The following is a 15,819-nucleotide window of genomic DNA, read 5'->3' on the forward strand; positions in this document are numbered from 1 at the left end:
ATATTTTCAAGGTCTTCATATATCCCACTTTTTATTGTCTAATTAAAATTATGTATGCTATGGTATCCTTCTCCCACAGAACAGCTGGTTGTTTCAAACTGCTGACCTTGCAGTTCGCAGCCCGATTCGTAACCACTACATTATCAGAGCTCCACAGGAGAAAGATGAGGCTTTCTGCTCCATTAAAGATTTACAGCTTTGGAAACCCTGTACAGGGTCGCTATGAGTCAGAACCAACTCCACAGCACATAACCACCACCACCCTACTATGGTATAGGTAAGACAGGTAATTATCATTCCTCTTTTCCAAGACATGTAATTAACGCACTTTACCAAGTGACACAGTACTTTGGCCATATCATAAAGCAAAGAAGTATCACCAGAATCAGAATTAAGGCTGTTTGACACAAAATTCAGTGTTCTTCTTGCTATACACCAAGTTGTTATTAAATAACATACCTTCAAACTTCTCCATGAAAGTGATTATATCGTTTAAAACTTTATTGGTTCCAGAAGATTGTTTCTTTTTTTGAAAACTTTTTTTTTTCCAGTTTTTAAATGAAAACAAAATTCGGTTAAAAATAAAAAAGTTGTTGGGTCATTTTTTTGTAAAGTTTTTATTGTGAATCAAGTGATAGTTTACAGGGCAGACATTGGTTTTGCACTCTAGAATTGTGTTTTGAAGTTAAAAGAATCTTACTGTAGCTAAGAGTTAAACATAGAATTCACAGTACTGCAAACAAAAAGTATTAAAAGTCAAAGACTACTGCCTCCTAGTTCATTGTGTAGTGCCCGGGGTTCTTAAAGCTTGCAAGTTACCTTCCAAGGCACAACAATTGGTCTCAATTCACCTGGAACAAGAGGCAGAAAGAGAGTCAGGAATAGACGCCATAGAATGTGTAGTTAATTGCCTCCAGGAACAATTGCGTCCTTTACCATGAGACTGGAACAACTAGATGGTACCTAGCTAGCTACAATTACTCAACATTCTGATCACCAAAGAATCCTGATCAGAAAGGGAAAAATGCAGATCACAATTTCAAATTCATACAGACTATGGAGCCATGATGGGAATATGGTAGCTCTGTAAAATAAGCAATGTACTGCGAAACACAAAGTTGGCAGTTTGAGCCCAGCAGACAAAGATGAGGGTTTCTGCTCCTGCAAAGATGTACAACCTTTTGTTTTAAGTGGTCAGAACTAACTCAACAGCACTTAACGACAATAGAGCCATGAAGGTTGGATGAAACTCTGAAACTACAGTCCTGAGATCATCTTTAAATCTTAAACCACAAATAACCACTGAAATCTTAACACCAAACAATAAATAGTTTAGCTTAAAAAAAGTCAACCTTCAGAGCTATGCTCTTTTCAGAGCTATCTATGTGAGATCGAAATGACAACAGTAACTCAAAATGTTGATTTGATGGAAACTGTGGAGGCCTGATGTTCATTCATATATACATAGTATTGTTCATAGTAACCACAAGAAAAAAACAATCCAAATGTCATCAATTGATGAATGAATACACAAAAGCTGGTATAGCCATGCAATGAAATATTATTTTAAACTATGAAAAGAATGAAGTACTGACTACATGCTACATGAAATGGGTGAACTTTGAAAAACATTATACTAAGTGAATGAAGCCATCATAAAAGACCACCACCACCTGCTATACAAGCCCACTTATACAAACCATCTAGAATCGACAAATCTATAGACAGAAAGTAGATTAGTAGTTGCCAGGGGCTTAGAGGAGAGGACAGGAATGGGGAGTGACTGCTAAAAGGGTGTAGGGTTTCTTTTTGGGGTGATGGTTATACAGCTCCACAATATACTAAAAGCTATAGAGTTACATACTTTAAAGGGCTGAATTTTATAGCATGTCAATTATAATCAGTGGCAGAAAGATGAGACTTTCTGCACCTGGAAAGATTTATAGTCTTGGAAGGAACTGACTCCATGGCACATAACAACAAATTATACTCAAGCAATTTTTAGCCTTTTTTTTTTTTTTTTAAAAGGAAAAGGGGGGAAAAAAAGGTTCAAAAACAAGAGACAAGAAAAAAATCTCTACTGGGAAGACTTCTTGCTGATGTTAAGTGCTGTCAATTGAATACCAACTCATAGCAACTCTGTATAGCATTTCCAGGGAACGGCTGGTAGGTATGAACTGCCAATCTTCCAGTTAGCAGTCCAGTGCTTATGTTACAGTGCCACAGTGGGACTCCACTGGGAGGACTGAAATTGGAATCAACCATTTCTCTAGGGAACCTTGATTACTTTTACTGGCAAACAGTATCGGAAAGCAGGATCTGGGCACAACATGCGCTCGTTACTGCTGGGATGTCATCCAGCAGAAACAGCTAGGAAATACACAGATCTGAAATCTCAGATTCATACCAATGCCTCTAATTTCCAATTTGGAGGAGTGGAATTGGAAATTAGAGGCATTGGTATGAATCCGTTATTTCTGATATGTGCATTTCCTAGCTGTTTCTGCTGGATGACATCCCAGCAGTAACGAGCGCACATAGTGCCCAGATTTTGCTTTCCAATACTATTTGCCAGTTAAAGAAATCATGGTTCCCTAGAGAAATGCTTGATTCCAGCACTGAGGCAGAGATACAAGAAGTACTTGGAATATCTTATCGTGATAAGACCACAAAATCAGCTTGTAAAGGCTGCCACTAGCCAAATCTAGGATAATATTGTTGTTAAGTACCATGGAATCAGTTCTGACTCATAGTGACCCTGCACAGGGTTTCCGAGGCTGCAAATCTTTACAGGAGCAGAAAGCCTCATCGTTCTCCCACGGAACGGTTGGTAGTTTTGAACTGACGACCTTGAAGTTAGGAGCCCAACTTGTAACCACTACGCTACCTGAGCTCCTTAGGATAATGTAAAAGTATCAAAATAATGAAAGTTAGGAACAAACTATAGATTACCACCTGCCACCAAAATAATAAAAACTGGTTCAAGTAAGAATTGTCAGTGGATATAAAATCTAGGGGTGGGGATAGTAAAGAGCAGGTGGTTTGCATAGTCGTGTAAACTGTTTCCCAATAGCTGGCTTATTCATCACACAGGGAAACCCAGAAAACATACATGGAGACTTGAAGAGCACCATGCCGGGTGGTCAAAACTAACATCACCAATAAAAGTCATGTGGATACTGTGGTCTCCAGATTGATGTCCTGAAAAGAGAAAGGGAGTATTCCCTGTAGTATTTTGACTAAAAATGTTCTCCTGAACCCTTCACACATAACAAGAAGTATTCTGTGAAAACAAAAACGAAACAGAAAAACAGCGCTCATATAAGGGCACTTTGAGTTGGAATCAACTCCATGTCAGTGGGTTTGGTTTTTGGTTTATTCTTCAAATGTATCGATGTCATGAAAGAGAAAGAAAGGCTGAGTAGCTGCTCCTGATTAGAGGAGACTGAAGGGATAGGACCCCTAAATGCAATGTCTGACCTTGGACTGAATCTGATACTAGAGAAGAAAATGTTACCAATCATACTATTAGGCCACTCAACAAAACTAGAATGTGGAAAGCTTATTAAAAATAACTGTAAAAATTCTACATACTTGATTTGGGTAACAATGTTGTGATTACATCAAAGAATACCCTTGCTCTTGGGAAGTATTTTAACAGGATATAAGGGTGTAAAGGGCATGCTGTAGGCAACCTATCCCAAATGATTAGTCACACAAAAAATATGACAATGAGCAATGCTGTTGTTGTTGTTAAGTGCTGTCAAGTTGATTCCAACCCATAGCCATCCTGTACAGGGTTTCCAAGGTTGTAAATGTTTACGGGAGCAGAAAGCCTCATCTTTCTCCCACGGAGCAGCTGGTAGTTTCGAACTGCTGACCTTAAGGTTCGCAGCGTGATTCATAACCACTATGCTATCAGAGGTCCTTGTACATATACAATATATATGTATTATTCTGATGTGGTGCTTCAAGATAAGCACTCGACCACAAGGTCGGTTTTAACAGCAACACTGGCGGTTCAAACTCACCAGCTGCTCCTCAAAAGCTCTGTACAGGGTCACTATGAGTCAGAACCAACTCAATGGCACTTAACAACAACTTATATATACACACACATAAAAGGGCTTTCAAAAACTGTGGAAGATGGAATTAAAAGATAACAGAATTTTTTCCCCATGAATTTTTGAACCCTCCTCATATATGTATGTAATGGACTGAACTGTGCCTCCTCAAAATATGTGTCAACTTGGCTAAGCCATGACTCTCAGTGGGTTGGCAGGTCTGCACTAATGTAATGTGGTACTTACGTAATGATCCCTCATGATGTGATCTGATGTCATCAACCAACAAGGGATTATGGGTGGGATGTAACCCTCTTAATTCTGTCATAGTTCCTGGGGCATGGCCTGAAGCACTATCTTTCGAGACAAAAGAGTGAAATCAGCAGTCATCAGAGAGACCTGTTACTACTAAGAAAGAAGAGCCAAAGAGCCAAGGACCCAGGGTCCATGTACTGAGAAACTCCTGGGTCCAAGGGAAGGTAAATGACAAGACACAAGGAGATCTCCAAGGATCTTCAAGGGCCTGCAGATGCTGAAAGGAGACAGAGACCCATCCCCAGAGCTGACAGAGAGAGGAAACCTTAGAGCCGGCACTGAATTCAGACTTCTAGCCGCCTAGACTATGAAGGAATATATTTATGGTTGTTAAAAGACATCCATTCATGGAATTTCTGTTACAGCAGTACTAGATACCTAAGACTAAAAACAACATATATAGCTACATATGAGCACACACGCACACACACACACATTAAAAAAAAAAATCATGGAAAAATGGAATAAAAACAGAATGGGAAAGAAAGACCTACAGGAAAAATACAAAACAATAGAGGCAGATGGACTGTTACTACAAGAACAAACAAATGGCTTCCCCAGGAAACATCAAGGCAAAGGGTCGGGTCCCCTCAGTGCAGACCCCGTTCCAAGACTAAGACTCAACGGAAATACACGCTCTGATTGGTGACCACATGCATCACCATTAGGGGGAAGTGGGGTAAAAGCAGCAATGAAGCAGCAAGCTAAGCCCTACAATGTTCGGTGGGCTTCTGTGGACCCAGATGGGGACCTGGTTGGCATGCAGTGTGAGGACGCCTGGGAACTCCTGGGCCCAGAGTCAGTGGCATGGCCACGGAGGACTCAAGTGGAGAGTGGAAATACCGGATGACAGGAAGAGAGGGCATGTGAACAAGAACGCCCACACCTGCAGATGGTACCCCACGTGACCTGGCCCGGATGACTGGATGACCAGAGCTCAACCAGGAGAAAAAAGAAGAAGAAAAAAAGAGTTACCTGATACAGTTTGATGAACTTGCCCTACACCTCCGGATGCAGTGACTCAAAAGAGGGAACAAATCCTTACAGCAAGAAACATTCCCACCTCCTACATACACAGAGTAGACAGAGATAGGCAACTTGGACATTGGATACCCAAAAGGGTGGGGGGGCTACAAAGGCAAGAAGTGACTGGCTTGCAAGCTTTCAAGAGGGAACCTAGAGCTAGGGGGCATGGAGGAAGGCAGAATCTCCAGTGAGTTACTATCCAATCTGTCTACGCGGAGCTGATGAAATGAAATGTAGAAGGGTCACTTGTGATACAATAGTGAATGATTGCTATCAGGACTGATTGTGAGGGTTGGAAATGTAAAGGTAGACGTATTGTAGCAAGGAAGGGAGTGATTAACTGTCCAGTCTAGAAGCATAGGTCTCTAGGACCATCAACGGAGAAGAGCCGAGAGCGGCACCCTACCCAGAGTAGCAGCGATGCCTGAGATAGAGGCAGAGACAATGAAGTGGAGTGATGAAGCGGCTGGGGACTTTGGATCCAGAGAGGGAGAGGGACTGTGTGCTGAAGACTGGGGGGAGGACTTGTAGGGTATACCCTTTGGTCGGTTGATGATGCATGGAGGGAACTGGAACCATGGCAATGAAACAATATACGATGGAATGAATGTAAAACTAAAGTTCTCTCATGTACACTACCATATAATTCACAATAAAACATTAAAAAAAAAAAAAAAAAAACAGAATGGATTTTTCCCAGGAACTTTTTGAAGCCCCCTCACATAGAGTCAGAGAACACATGGATGCTGGGGGTGGGATCCTCTGCTCAAAGGGGAAAAGAGTCCCTTTCTCAAGGGGCTTTTCTGACTAAGTACCTGCTTCAAATAAAATAAAAGTGGCTTCCTCTCAGAATCCTCATGTTGTAGTTGTTTTCCTTCCACACTTTATGCTAGAGGTTCACTGTGACTCATACTGTTAAGCAGCAACTGACTCTCTAGATCAAGGGTGGGGAACGTCTGGCCCTTGGGCCATATAAAGCTTACAAGAACATTTGGATTGGCCCTGCCAAGGCGACCACAGTTCCAGTCAGAACATTTGTTGTTGGTAAGTGCCGTCAAGTCGGTGGTAACTCATAGCAAACCTATAGGGCTTCCAAATAGCAGCTGGTGAGCTTGAACCACCAACCTTGTGGTTCAAACCGACTTTGCAGTCCAGTGGATTAACCCACAACATCACATGTACGTTGTTGTTAAGTGCTGTCGAGTCTACTCCAACCCATAGCGACCCTGTATGAGATTTCTGAGGAGCTACTGATGAGCTTGAACTGCTAACTGTGTGGTTCAAAATGACTGCAATCCAGCGTGTTAACCCACAGCACCACACCATGACTCCACATGCACATTGTTGTTGTTGTTAAGTACCGTGGAGTCGGTTCCGACTCACAGTGACCTTGGATATTAGGGGTGAGTTAATTAAATGTTTGGCCAAACACAGCAGGCTAATTTTTAAGCTGATAATTTTGTATGGCCCACGAATGATGTCGTACATATTGGCAGAAAAAAAAGATCCCCCACCCCACCCCTGCTCTTCATGCTTCACTTCCTTCACAAAGGCTCTAGAGCGGCGATCACCTGTTTCAATGTTGAGACAGATACTTTGGACTGGTTTGCACGTGGATGACACCACACAGTATGCCCAGCAAGGCTTTCTTATTTCCAGGTGTATCTACAGCAAATGAGACATAGTGAGGTTGGCCACTCAGCTCCTGATTCACTCTGCTTTAGTAGCTTACCTTAACCTCTTAGAAGAATCAATTCACTCTAGGTAAACTGTCACTAGGTGGCTAGCAGGAGGGTGTTACACACAGATTGGTGCTGCTGTTAGGTGCCAGTGAGTTGATTTTCAATGATAGTGACCCCACAGGTATTTGAAACTGCAGCATCAGGTTTTCCAGGCTGTACTGCTTATGGGTACAGACCTCCAGACTTCTCCCAAGGAGTGGCTAGGTGGGTCTGAACTGCCAATCTTAGGTTAAGGTAAAACTTTTCTCTTTAAGTTTCAGGAAAGTGATTCTGGATTCTAGCTGCTTACAATCATAACTTTTCACATGAAAATAGCTAAGCTCACAAAAAGCAAAGTCAAAACTTTAGCAAGCTTTGGAGTATAAACTTTAAATAATGCTTTTTGCTAAAGTCTTTCAAAAACACCTAAGTGCATCTTTTTTTCAATGTGTATTACATTTCCTGTAATTGCTCATTTCAATTCCATCAGAACAGATGCTAATTAAAATATTAATTTTTATAATGCACTCTGATTTAATTTGCTATGAATACTCTTTACAGTAGTTATCCTTAAATGGTTTCAAGTTGTTAAACCTGCACTAATTCTTTTATAAGTAACCTTATTTTCACACAATCCTTTAAGTCTCTTTGGGCTATTCTGAGTCAGTTACGGATCCTTTTCTTTTTCCAGCTGGGGTTCCATTCCCTCCTGAACGTTCCTGGTCAAAGTTTACTCTTCTTACTTGCTAATAATGTATGTTGTTTGTTAAAAGTCAGAAACACCTGATTTGTTGGGTGGGCTGTTAAAGGGACAGTAAGCAGTTTGAACCCTCCAGCCACTCTGTGGGAGAAGATGAGGCAGTTTGCTTCCATAAAGACCAACAGTCTGGGTAACTCTACAGAGCAGACAGGGTCGCTATGGATGGGTGGGGTTTGCAGGACACAATGGTCCCACCATAAGAACTGAACCATCTTCACCTCTCTTAGATGACTCAGCCTCATCCACTACTTCCATTTTTCTTAAAAAACAGCTTCTTTGAAATTACCTTAGCAGCACCTACTAAATAGGTTCTTCAGAGACTTGGCAGAGAAATTAAACAAACAGTACTCCTTTCAACAAGGCAAATGAAAAATAAAATGATTTTATAAACAAGGGCAAAGAATAAGTACAATCCCAGAGTTAATAAATGACACACTTTAGTTGGGCCCATATTCAGAAATGAGCCCTACAGATTGTTTTATAAAAATTGAATTATAAATGTGAGCACTAACCTTCAGATAAACAAGCTAAACAATCCCTGTCCACTAGAGAATAGATTTTACTATGTGAGAAACAGTACAAAAACCTGAAAGCAAACCTTTTCCTTCCATTCAGCCGGTTCTGATTCACAAGATATCCTATCGGACACACTAGAATGGTCCTATACAGTTTCCAAGGCTGTAAATCTGCAGAAGCAGAAAGCCACATCTTTCTCCCACAGAGAGGGCTGCTGGGTTCGAACTGTTCAACCTTTCAGTTACCAACCAAGCACTTAGCCACTACAAAGCCCGAGCTCCTGGAGAAGCAGGTCAGAGTTAAGTGCGAAGATTCTGAAGCCAGACCACCTAGGTTCCAATCCTGGCTCCAGCACTTACTTGGTTAATGTCTCGTTCCTGCCTAGCAAGGCTGTTGTGCTAAGTTAAGTACATGTAACCAATTAGGACAGAGCCTTGATCATGTACAGTCAAGTGCTCAGTGACGATCAATCTGATTCTTATAAATCTACGTCCTTTCTCTACTGCTCTAACTCATGCCCAAGTCTCAAAACCTGAAAAGCACAGTTGCTCTATTAGCCTAACTGAATCTGCAGGTAATTTCACTCAAAATTATATTTCCGTTCGCTTGGAATAGCTCTTTGTATGCCATACCCAATTGTGGGCAGACTAATGTGCTCATCTGAAACTAGGTCTGATCACAGGTTGGGGTGCCATGTTGTTACTGGATCATTCCTTACATAAGATACTTTAGGAGATACTTCGTTAACAGGGGAACAACTGCATTTGAGCAGAACACAAGAACTGTGTGATTTCATTCTTTGTGCAGGAGATGAGAGGTTTCACAGAGGCCTGGGCTGGGTTACCGTGAGTTACAACACACATTCTAGTATCCTAATCTGCATCCTGGAGTTCTGATGTGGTGCTGTAGGTTAATGCGCTGCTCTGTAAGGTGGGTCTGAACTGCAAGGTCGGAGGTTCACACTCACCAGCTACTCCTCGGAAACCCTATGCAGAGTCACTACGGTTCAATACTGACTCAACGGCACTTAACAACAACAATCTGTGTCCTGGGTACAATCTTTTCTCAGAGTGGGCAAATGGCAGGACTGCCCCAATCTGGTCTGTGCATGATATGATGTTTGAAGTTAAGTGGGAGGTTAACTGCATATAACAATATATGTGGAGGTTACAGTTAGGAGAGTATACATCCGTCTGAAGCTCAGGATCGGAAAATGTGGGTAAGCATGGATAATCAAAATCCCATCCTCCTCTTCCTTCAATAAATCCTTGAAAGAATGAAAATGAAGGGTGAAAACTGCCTGGCCGGAGCTTCAGCTCCTCTTTTCCTCATGATCTCCTTGGCAGACGTGCTAATGAGTGTTAGAAAGTGTTCAAGTGTACGCAGCAGGGCAAAGAAATGGATGCAAGAATTTAGATAATTAATTGCCATCACTCACTCAGATTTCTCTGTTCAGGTATATTTCTGCTTTCAAAAACACAAAAACACATGGCAATTTTAATCATCTTTTCCTTATGACATGTATTTTATTTTCACACAGGCTTTAAATTAATGCCTTTAAATCTGAGGCATTCCCTGGAAGAGGTCACAAAGTGTTTTAAGAATCTGATAAAAAACGATAGACCCTCTGGCTCCTGGTAAACCGTATAGCTCCGCATACACCAGTAACACTGTCTAGAAAGGGGCCACCGATCTTCTAAGGGCCAGGCTACACATCTTCTTGTTTAGATTATCAGAGGGCAGAGAATTTAACTTAATAGGTTTAAGTATGTCTAATCCACAACTTCAGCACCAAACACTGCTAGATTTACAAATACTTAATTGTAAGCAGTCTAGAAATTCAGAGAAAACTCTTATGAGGTTGAATATAGCGTTCTCGTTTTCAATATGAGCGTTTACAGCATATTTATTTTGTTAATTTACCTATTCATCATTCTATTGCCCATGGAGATAGTTTTCTTTCCTGTACAAAGTGATAGCTATTTAAAGAGAGAGGTAGGGCAGGCTATAACTTGCACAGCGGGGACATAGCTAATCAACTACACCTGCCACTGAAGGAAGAAGGATAAAGTAGTTCACCAGGGCATCGTAACTCCTGGCTACTAGGCAGGGAGAATCTGTTTGGAGTGCCAAGAGACTTCCAGTTCTAGCTACTGTTAAGCAGCCTCTGACTCTTGGTATACCCACGTGTTTCAGAGTAGAACTGTGCTCCGTAGGGTTTGCCTGTTTTGACCTTTCAGAAGCAGATCACCAAGATGTTCTCTTCCAAGGTGCTCTGGATGGGTTCAAACCACCAACCTTTCAGGTAGTAGTCAAGCTCTTAACCATTCGCACCGCAAACGAACTCAGCGGCAAACTAGGGCAGGCCAAATCCTGTCTTTGAGCACCAAAAGAACTTACAAACTCTACTGGACCTACAGACAACAATTTGGGAGAGGGAAAAAAATGTGAAAAAACAATTATGTATATTTGAGTGGTACTGTGTTACACAGAGAAAAATCATATCAGAGTGGAACAGAGGAATTGAAAGGATTAGAAACTAAAACGGAAGAAGGGGCTTTCATTTGGCCGAGCGTGGTAATGACTACAGCATTGTTCACACACATCCTCCCAAAAGCAAGGTGGGGGCTTCTGGGAAAACATTTGGGGCTGGATGCTGAACCTTACTTGCTCAATTACAAAGGAAACTGAGCATAAGAACATTGCAATATCCTTCACATTCTTCTAAATGTTGACAGAACACATGGACCATCTGCACCCATCACAGACCTGGCTAGTTCAAGCTCTTTATAGGTTATAGTTCAGTCATTATGATGAACACAGGGAGACAGCTTCACTTACATGGTTAATGAAGAGACTCTTGCGTTTTTCTCTCACTGTGAAAACAAAAGATACAACAGAAATGTTACATGCCTGCAAGTCAATTGCTCTCAGGTTGTTGGGAACTGGGCCTCCATGTGTGATGGGCCCATCCTTCCACCAACCAAAGGTTCCCAATTGTTCAATTACCAAACAGGAAGCCTGCACAGATGCAGACCTGAATTAGACTAACATAGGGAAGCATGCACCCACTTACACAAAGCCAGCAGCTAATAAATAATAACGACAACTGAAATTAATGGAGGAGTAGCAGACTTTTAATAACTGTATAAAATATTAATTAGTAAATTTCATAAAACTTGCAAGTACTCATTAGTTTAAGATGATTAACAAATAACAAGGCTATTTCCTTCGAACTCAACCAGAATAATAAAAGCCCATACTACATAGGAGAAAAAAATTAAAACAAACAGCAATACCCATACAATTTATCAAGATACAAGACAGTGAATTCGGCTACAAGAGTCATGGAAACCAACTGAATTCCCAAGCTGGGTGCTAGTGAATAAGACTGCCTCATTCTGTCTGTAAGTCCTCTTTGAGTACCTTGGTGCACCTGCTACAAGACAAATAAAATGTCAATAATAAATACCACCTCTGCCCTCACGAGATGCATTTCTCACACTGCTTTCTACACACAGTATGACCTGTGCCAAATGGCTCAGCGATAGGTGCCTACAGACCTCAGAAATTCTCAACTTGGGACCCTCAGCCACAGAGACATGGAAGGGTGGCAGGGAACACAGTAGAGGCTTTGTAACGGTCTGTATTATTGAGTTGTGCATGTCCTTTTCCCTCCAGAAAAACTGCATATATCCTCAGTGGTAAGTCACTATAGAGGTTATAAAGAATGAGTTCCCTTCAAGGAGATGACACCCTAGTTTGGGGAATCAATAATGGTACGTATAGTATCCTAAAATGATGGTTTGTAAATGTAGTCTGTCATCTGAGGATGGTTTTTGTTTTTCCCTGTGATCCATTATGAACCAAATGCAAAATTCACTGTAGCTTTCAACCGCCCTCCTGCTGACCCGGTCCAGGGCCTGGGAATCATTTCCCTGAGATTTACATGCTGCTTTTAGATTCACAAACATACACTTTTGTTTTCCTTCAAAGTCATATCATCTCTAGAAGAACCGCTGAACTCCTCCCTTCTGCTACTGCTGCTTCTATGTGCTGTGGAGTCGGTTAGGACTCTTAGTGGCCCTGTATACAGCTTCTGAGGTTGAAAATCTTTGCAGGGGCAGTAACCCTCATCTTTCTCCAGGGGAGCAGCTAGTACATTCTAACTCACTGACCTTGTGGTAAACAGCCCAACGTGTGACCCTCTATCCTACCAGGGCTTCTTGAACGCCTTGCCTTCCTATCTCTCCAAGTTCTTCAAGATACAAACGTCATAATTCATCTGAGGATACAGCAGAGAGTTACACAGAAAGGTGAGTGGAGAGAGAAGGTTCCTCCAACAAGCTATCAGATAGGCTTGTCTTCAGATAATCAGTCTGTTCCTCTCAGGATACAGGCAGTGTGCCCACACAGTCCTGGGCCTCCAGCCACAGCATCAGCTCTTACTTCCCAAAGCCAGCAGACAACAGTGACCAACTACTGACCGACCTAACGCCAAATCAGCACTGGCATGTTATCCATAGCAAAGGAAAACAGAGGTATCCAGCAGGAAGCTTCAGATTTTACCTTTCTGGCATACATACTCGATACATACCTGTATCTATTTATGTACAAGCATACCTGTACATGTGCATGTACATATGTCTGAATGTGTACGTACATGTCTCTCTGTTATACTTAAATCACTTAAATTTTAAGTTACTATACATCTACTCTTACTGTGCTCTACCACATGGGGCATACTGACATTTCTATGGTGATTTCCCATGGGCTGGTATGATCTAGAACAAGAATACTTTCTATAAGAGTCTTAAATCTGACAGGGTTCCAGCAAATTCTCTAGGTGATACTTGGCTTTTCCCATGGTGTCCCAGCAATAGGTTTGTGACTCATTTCCCTAGAAATTACCTAATCAGGGTATATGTCCAGCCTGGCTGGGCTAATTCCCTCTTCTGGGAATTTGGAGGTAGGACTTATTTGACATGTCTGTTCATCAGTGCTGGAACATTACCAGAAGGTAAAATGATGGAAAAGACCCTTGGTGGTATAACAGCTAAGTACTGGACTGCTGAAAAAAGGTCAGCTCAAACCTACCTCATGGCTCCATGGGAGAAGGACTCAGTGATCTGCCTCCGTAAAGACTTGAGATTAGAAAACCCCGGAGCATCTCTACTGTGTCACATGGAGTCACTATGAGTTGGAACTGCCCAGATAGTGCACAGCAGCTGTGTAAACTCAAGTGTTAAAGGAGGGGATTAGAGACCTCTGCTGCATAGGAGTCCTGGTGTGGCACTGTGGGATACAGCACTGGACTGTAAGGTAGGTTTAAACCACAATGTTGGTGGTTCAAACTCACCAGTTGCTCCTTGGAAGCCCTATACAGGGTCGCTGTGAGTCAGAACTGACTCAACGGTATTTAACAAAAACAACAACAACTGCGCAGAAAGGAATGAACACAGAAGGCCTGCTTGCAAAGTTGACCCTTGGCTGGTGGCTTCGAATTTCTATTTTATGAGAGGCCTACTACTCCCCCAATAAGAGGAGATGGGTGTGCCTAAACGTTGCACAGTGAGCTACTGTTCTTCTGGGAGTCTGGAATTTTGGTACCTGCTACTTACATGATTTGTTCATTTCAAATACCTTCTTTAGACAGCATAAGAGATGACTATACACATGGACCTCACCAGATGTATTATACAGAAATCAAATTGACTACATCTGTGGAAACACAAGATGGAAAAGCTCCATATCATCAGTCAAAACAAGGCCAGAGGCAGATTGTGGAACAGACCATCAATTGATCATATGCAAATTCAAACAGAAACTGAAGACAATGAAAACAAGTCCACAAGAGCCAAAATATGACCTTGAATACATCCCACCTGAATTTGGGGAATCATCTGAAGAACAGATTTGATACATTAAACACTAAAGACCAAAGACCAAAAGAGTTGTGGGATGACATCAAGAACATCATACATTAAGAAAGCAAAAAAGTCATTAAGAAGACAAGAAAGAAGAAAAAGGTCAAAATGGATGTCAGAAGAGACACTGAAACTTGCTCTCCAGTGTGGAGATACTAAAGCAAATGGAAGAAATGAAGAGGTACAAGAGCTGAACAAAAATTTCAAAGATCAGCTCGAGAAGATAAAGCCAAATATTATAACAAAATGTGCAAAGATCTAGAGTCAGAAAACCAAAATGGAAGAACATGCACAGCATTTCTCAAACTGAAGGAACTCAAGAAAAAATTCAAGCCTCAGCTTTCGTTACTGAAGGATTCTCTGTGCAAATTACTGAATGATGCAGAAAGCATCAAAAGAAGATGGAAGGAATACACAGAGTCACTGTACCAAAAGGAAATGGTTGATGTTGATCCGTTTCAAGAGGGAGCATATGATCAAGAACCATGATACTGAAGGAAGAAGTCCAAAGTGCATTAAAGGAATTGGCAAAGAGCAAGGCACCAGGAATTGATGGAATAAAAATTGGTATCTTTCAAGAAAGTGAGGTGGCACTCATCTCTGCCAAGAAATCTGGAAGACAACTATCTGGCAGACTGACTGGAAGAGATCCATATTTGTGCCCATTCCAAAGAGAGGTGACCCAATGGAATGCGGAAATCATCTGACAATTTCTTTGATACCCCATGTGAGTAAAATTTTACTAAAGATAATACAGAAACAGCTACAATCATACATTGACAGAGAACTTCCAGAGGTTCAAGCAGGATTCCGAAGAGGCCGTGGAACACAGGATATCATTGGCTGAAAGCAGAGAATATCAGAAAGATGTTTACCTGTGCTTTATTCACTATGCAAAGGCTTACGTTTGGATCATGACAAGCTATGGACAACATTGTGAAGTTTGAGTATTCCGGAACACTTAATTGTGCTCTGAGGAATCTGTACATGGACCAAGCGGCAGTTGTTTGAACACAATATGGGAACAATGAATGTTTTAAAATTAAGAAAGGTTTGTTACAGGGTTGTTTCTTTCACCATACTTATTCAACCTGTGGAGTCCTGGTGTGGTCTGTGGGTTAGTGTGCCAGACTGCAAAGCCATTTGAACTGCAAGGTCGGTAGTTCAAGCTCACCGGCTGCTCCTCGGAAACCCTATACAGGGTCGCGATGGGTCGGAATTGACTCGACGGCACTTCACAACAACAACAACATTCAACCTGTGTGCTGAGCAAATAATCCAAGAAGCTGAGTTCTATGAAGAAAAACGTGGCATCAGGATTGGAGAAAGACTCATTAACAAACTACGATATGCAGCTGATACAACTTTGCTTGCTGAATGTGAAGAAGGCTTGAAACATTTACTGATGAAGACCAAAGAGCACAGCCTTCGGTATGGATTACATCTCAATGTAAAGAAAACAAAAAACCTCACCACTGGACCAATAAACA

At 41.6% G+C, this 15,819-nt stretch overlaps 1 protein-coding gene across 2 annotated transcripts in view; it reads right to left on the reverse strand.

Annotated features, from left to right (window-relative positions):
* The window catches only part of CCNY (cyclin Y), a 248,728-nt gene that overhangs the window by 47,689 nt on the left and 185,220 nt on the right, over window positions 1-15,819 (reverse strand). For both annotated transcript variants that reach the window (XM_006871228.1, XM_006871229.1), the window contains one exon: window positions 11,244-11,278. In XM_006871228.1, the coding sequence (XP_006871290.1) occupies window positions 11,244-11,278 (35 nt within the window). The remainder of the gene's footprint in view (window positions 1-11,243; window positions 11,279-15,819) is intronic.

Source organism: Chrysochloris asiatica, unplaced genomic scaffold (assembly GCF_000296735.1).
Source record: "Chrysochloris asiatica unplaced genomic scaffold, ChrAsi1.0 scaffold00164, whole genome shotgun sequence".
In the NCBI taxonomy this organism is placed as follows: Eukaryota; Metazoa; Chordata; class Mammalia; order Afrosoricida; family Chrysochloridae; genus Chrysochloris; species Chrysochloris asiatica.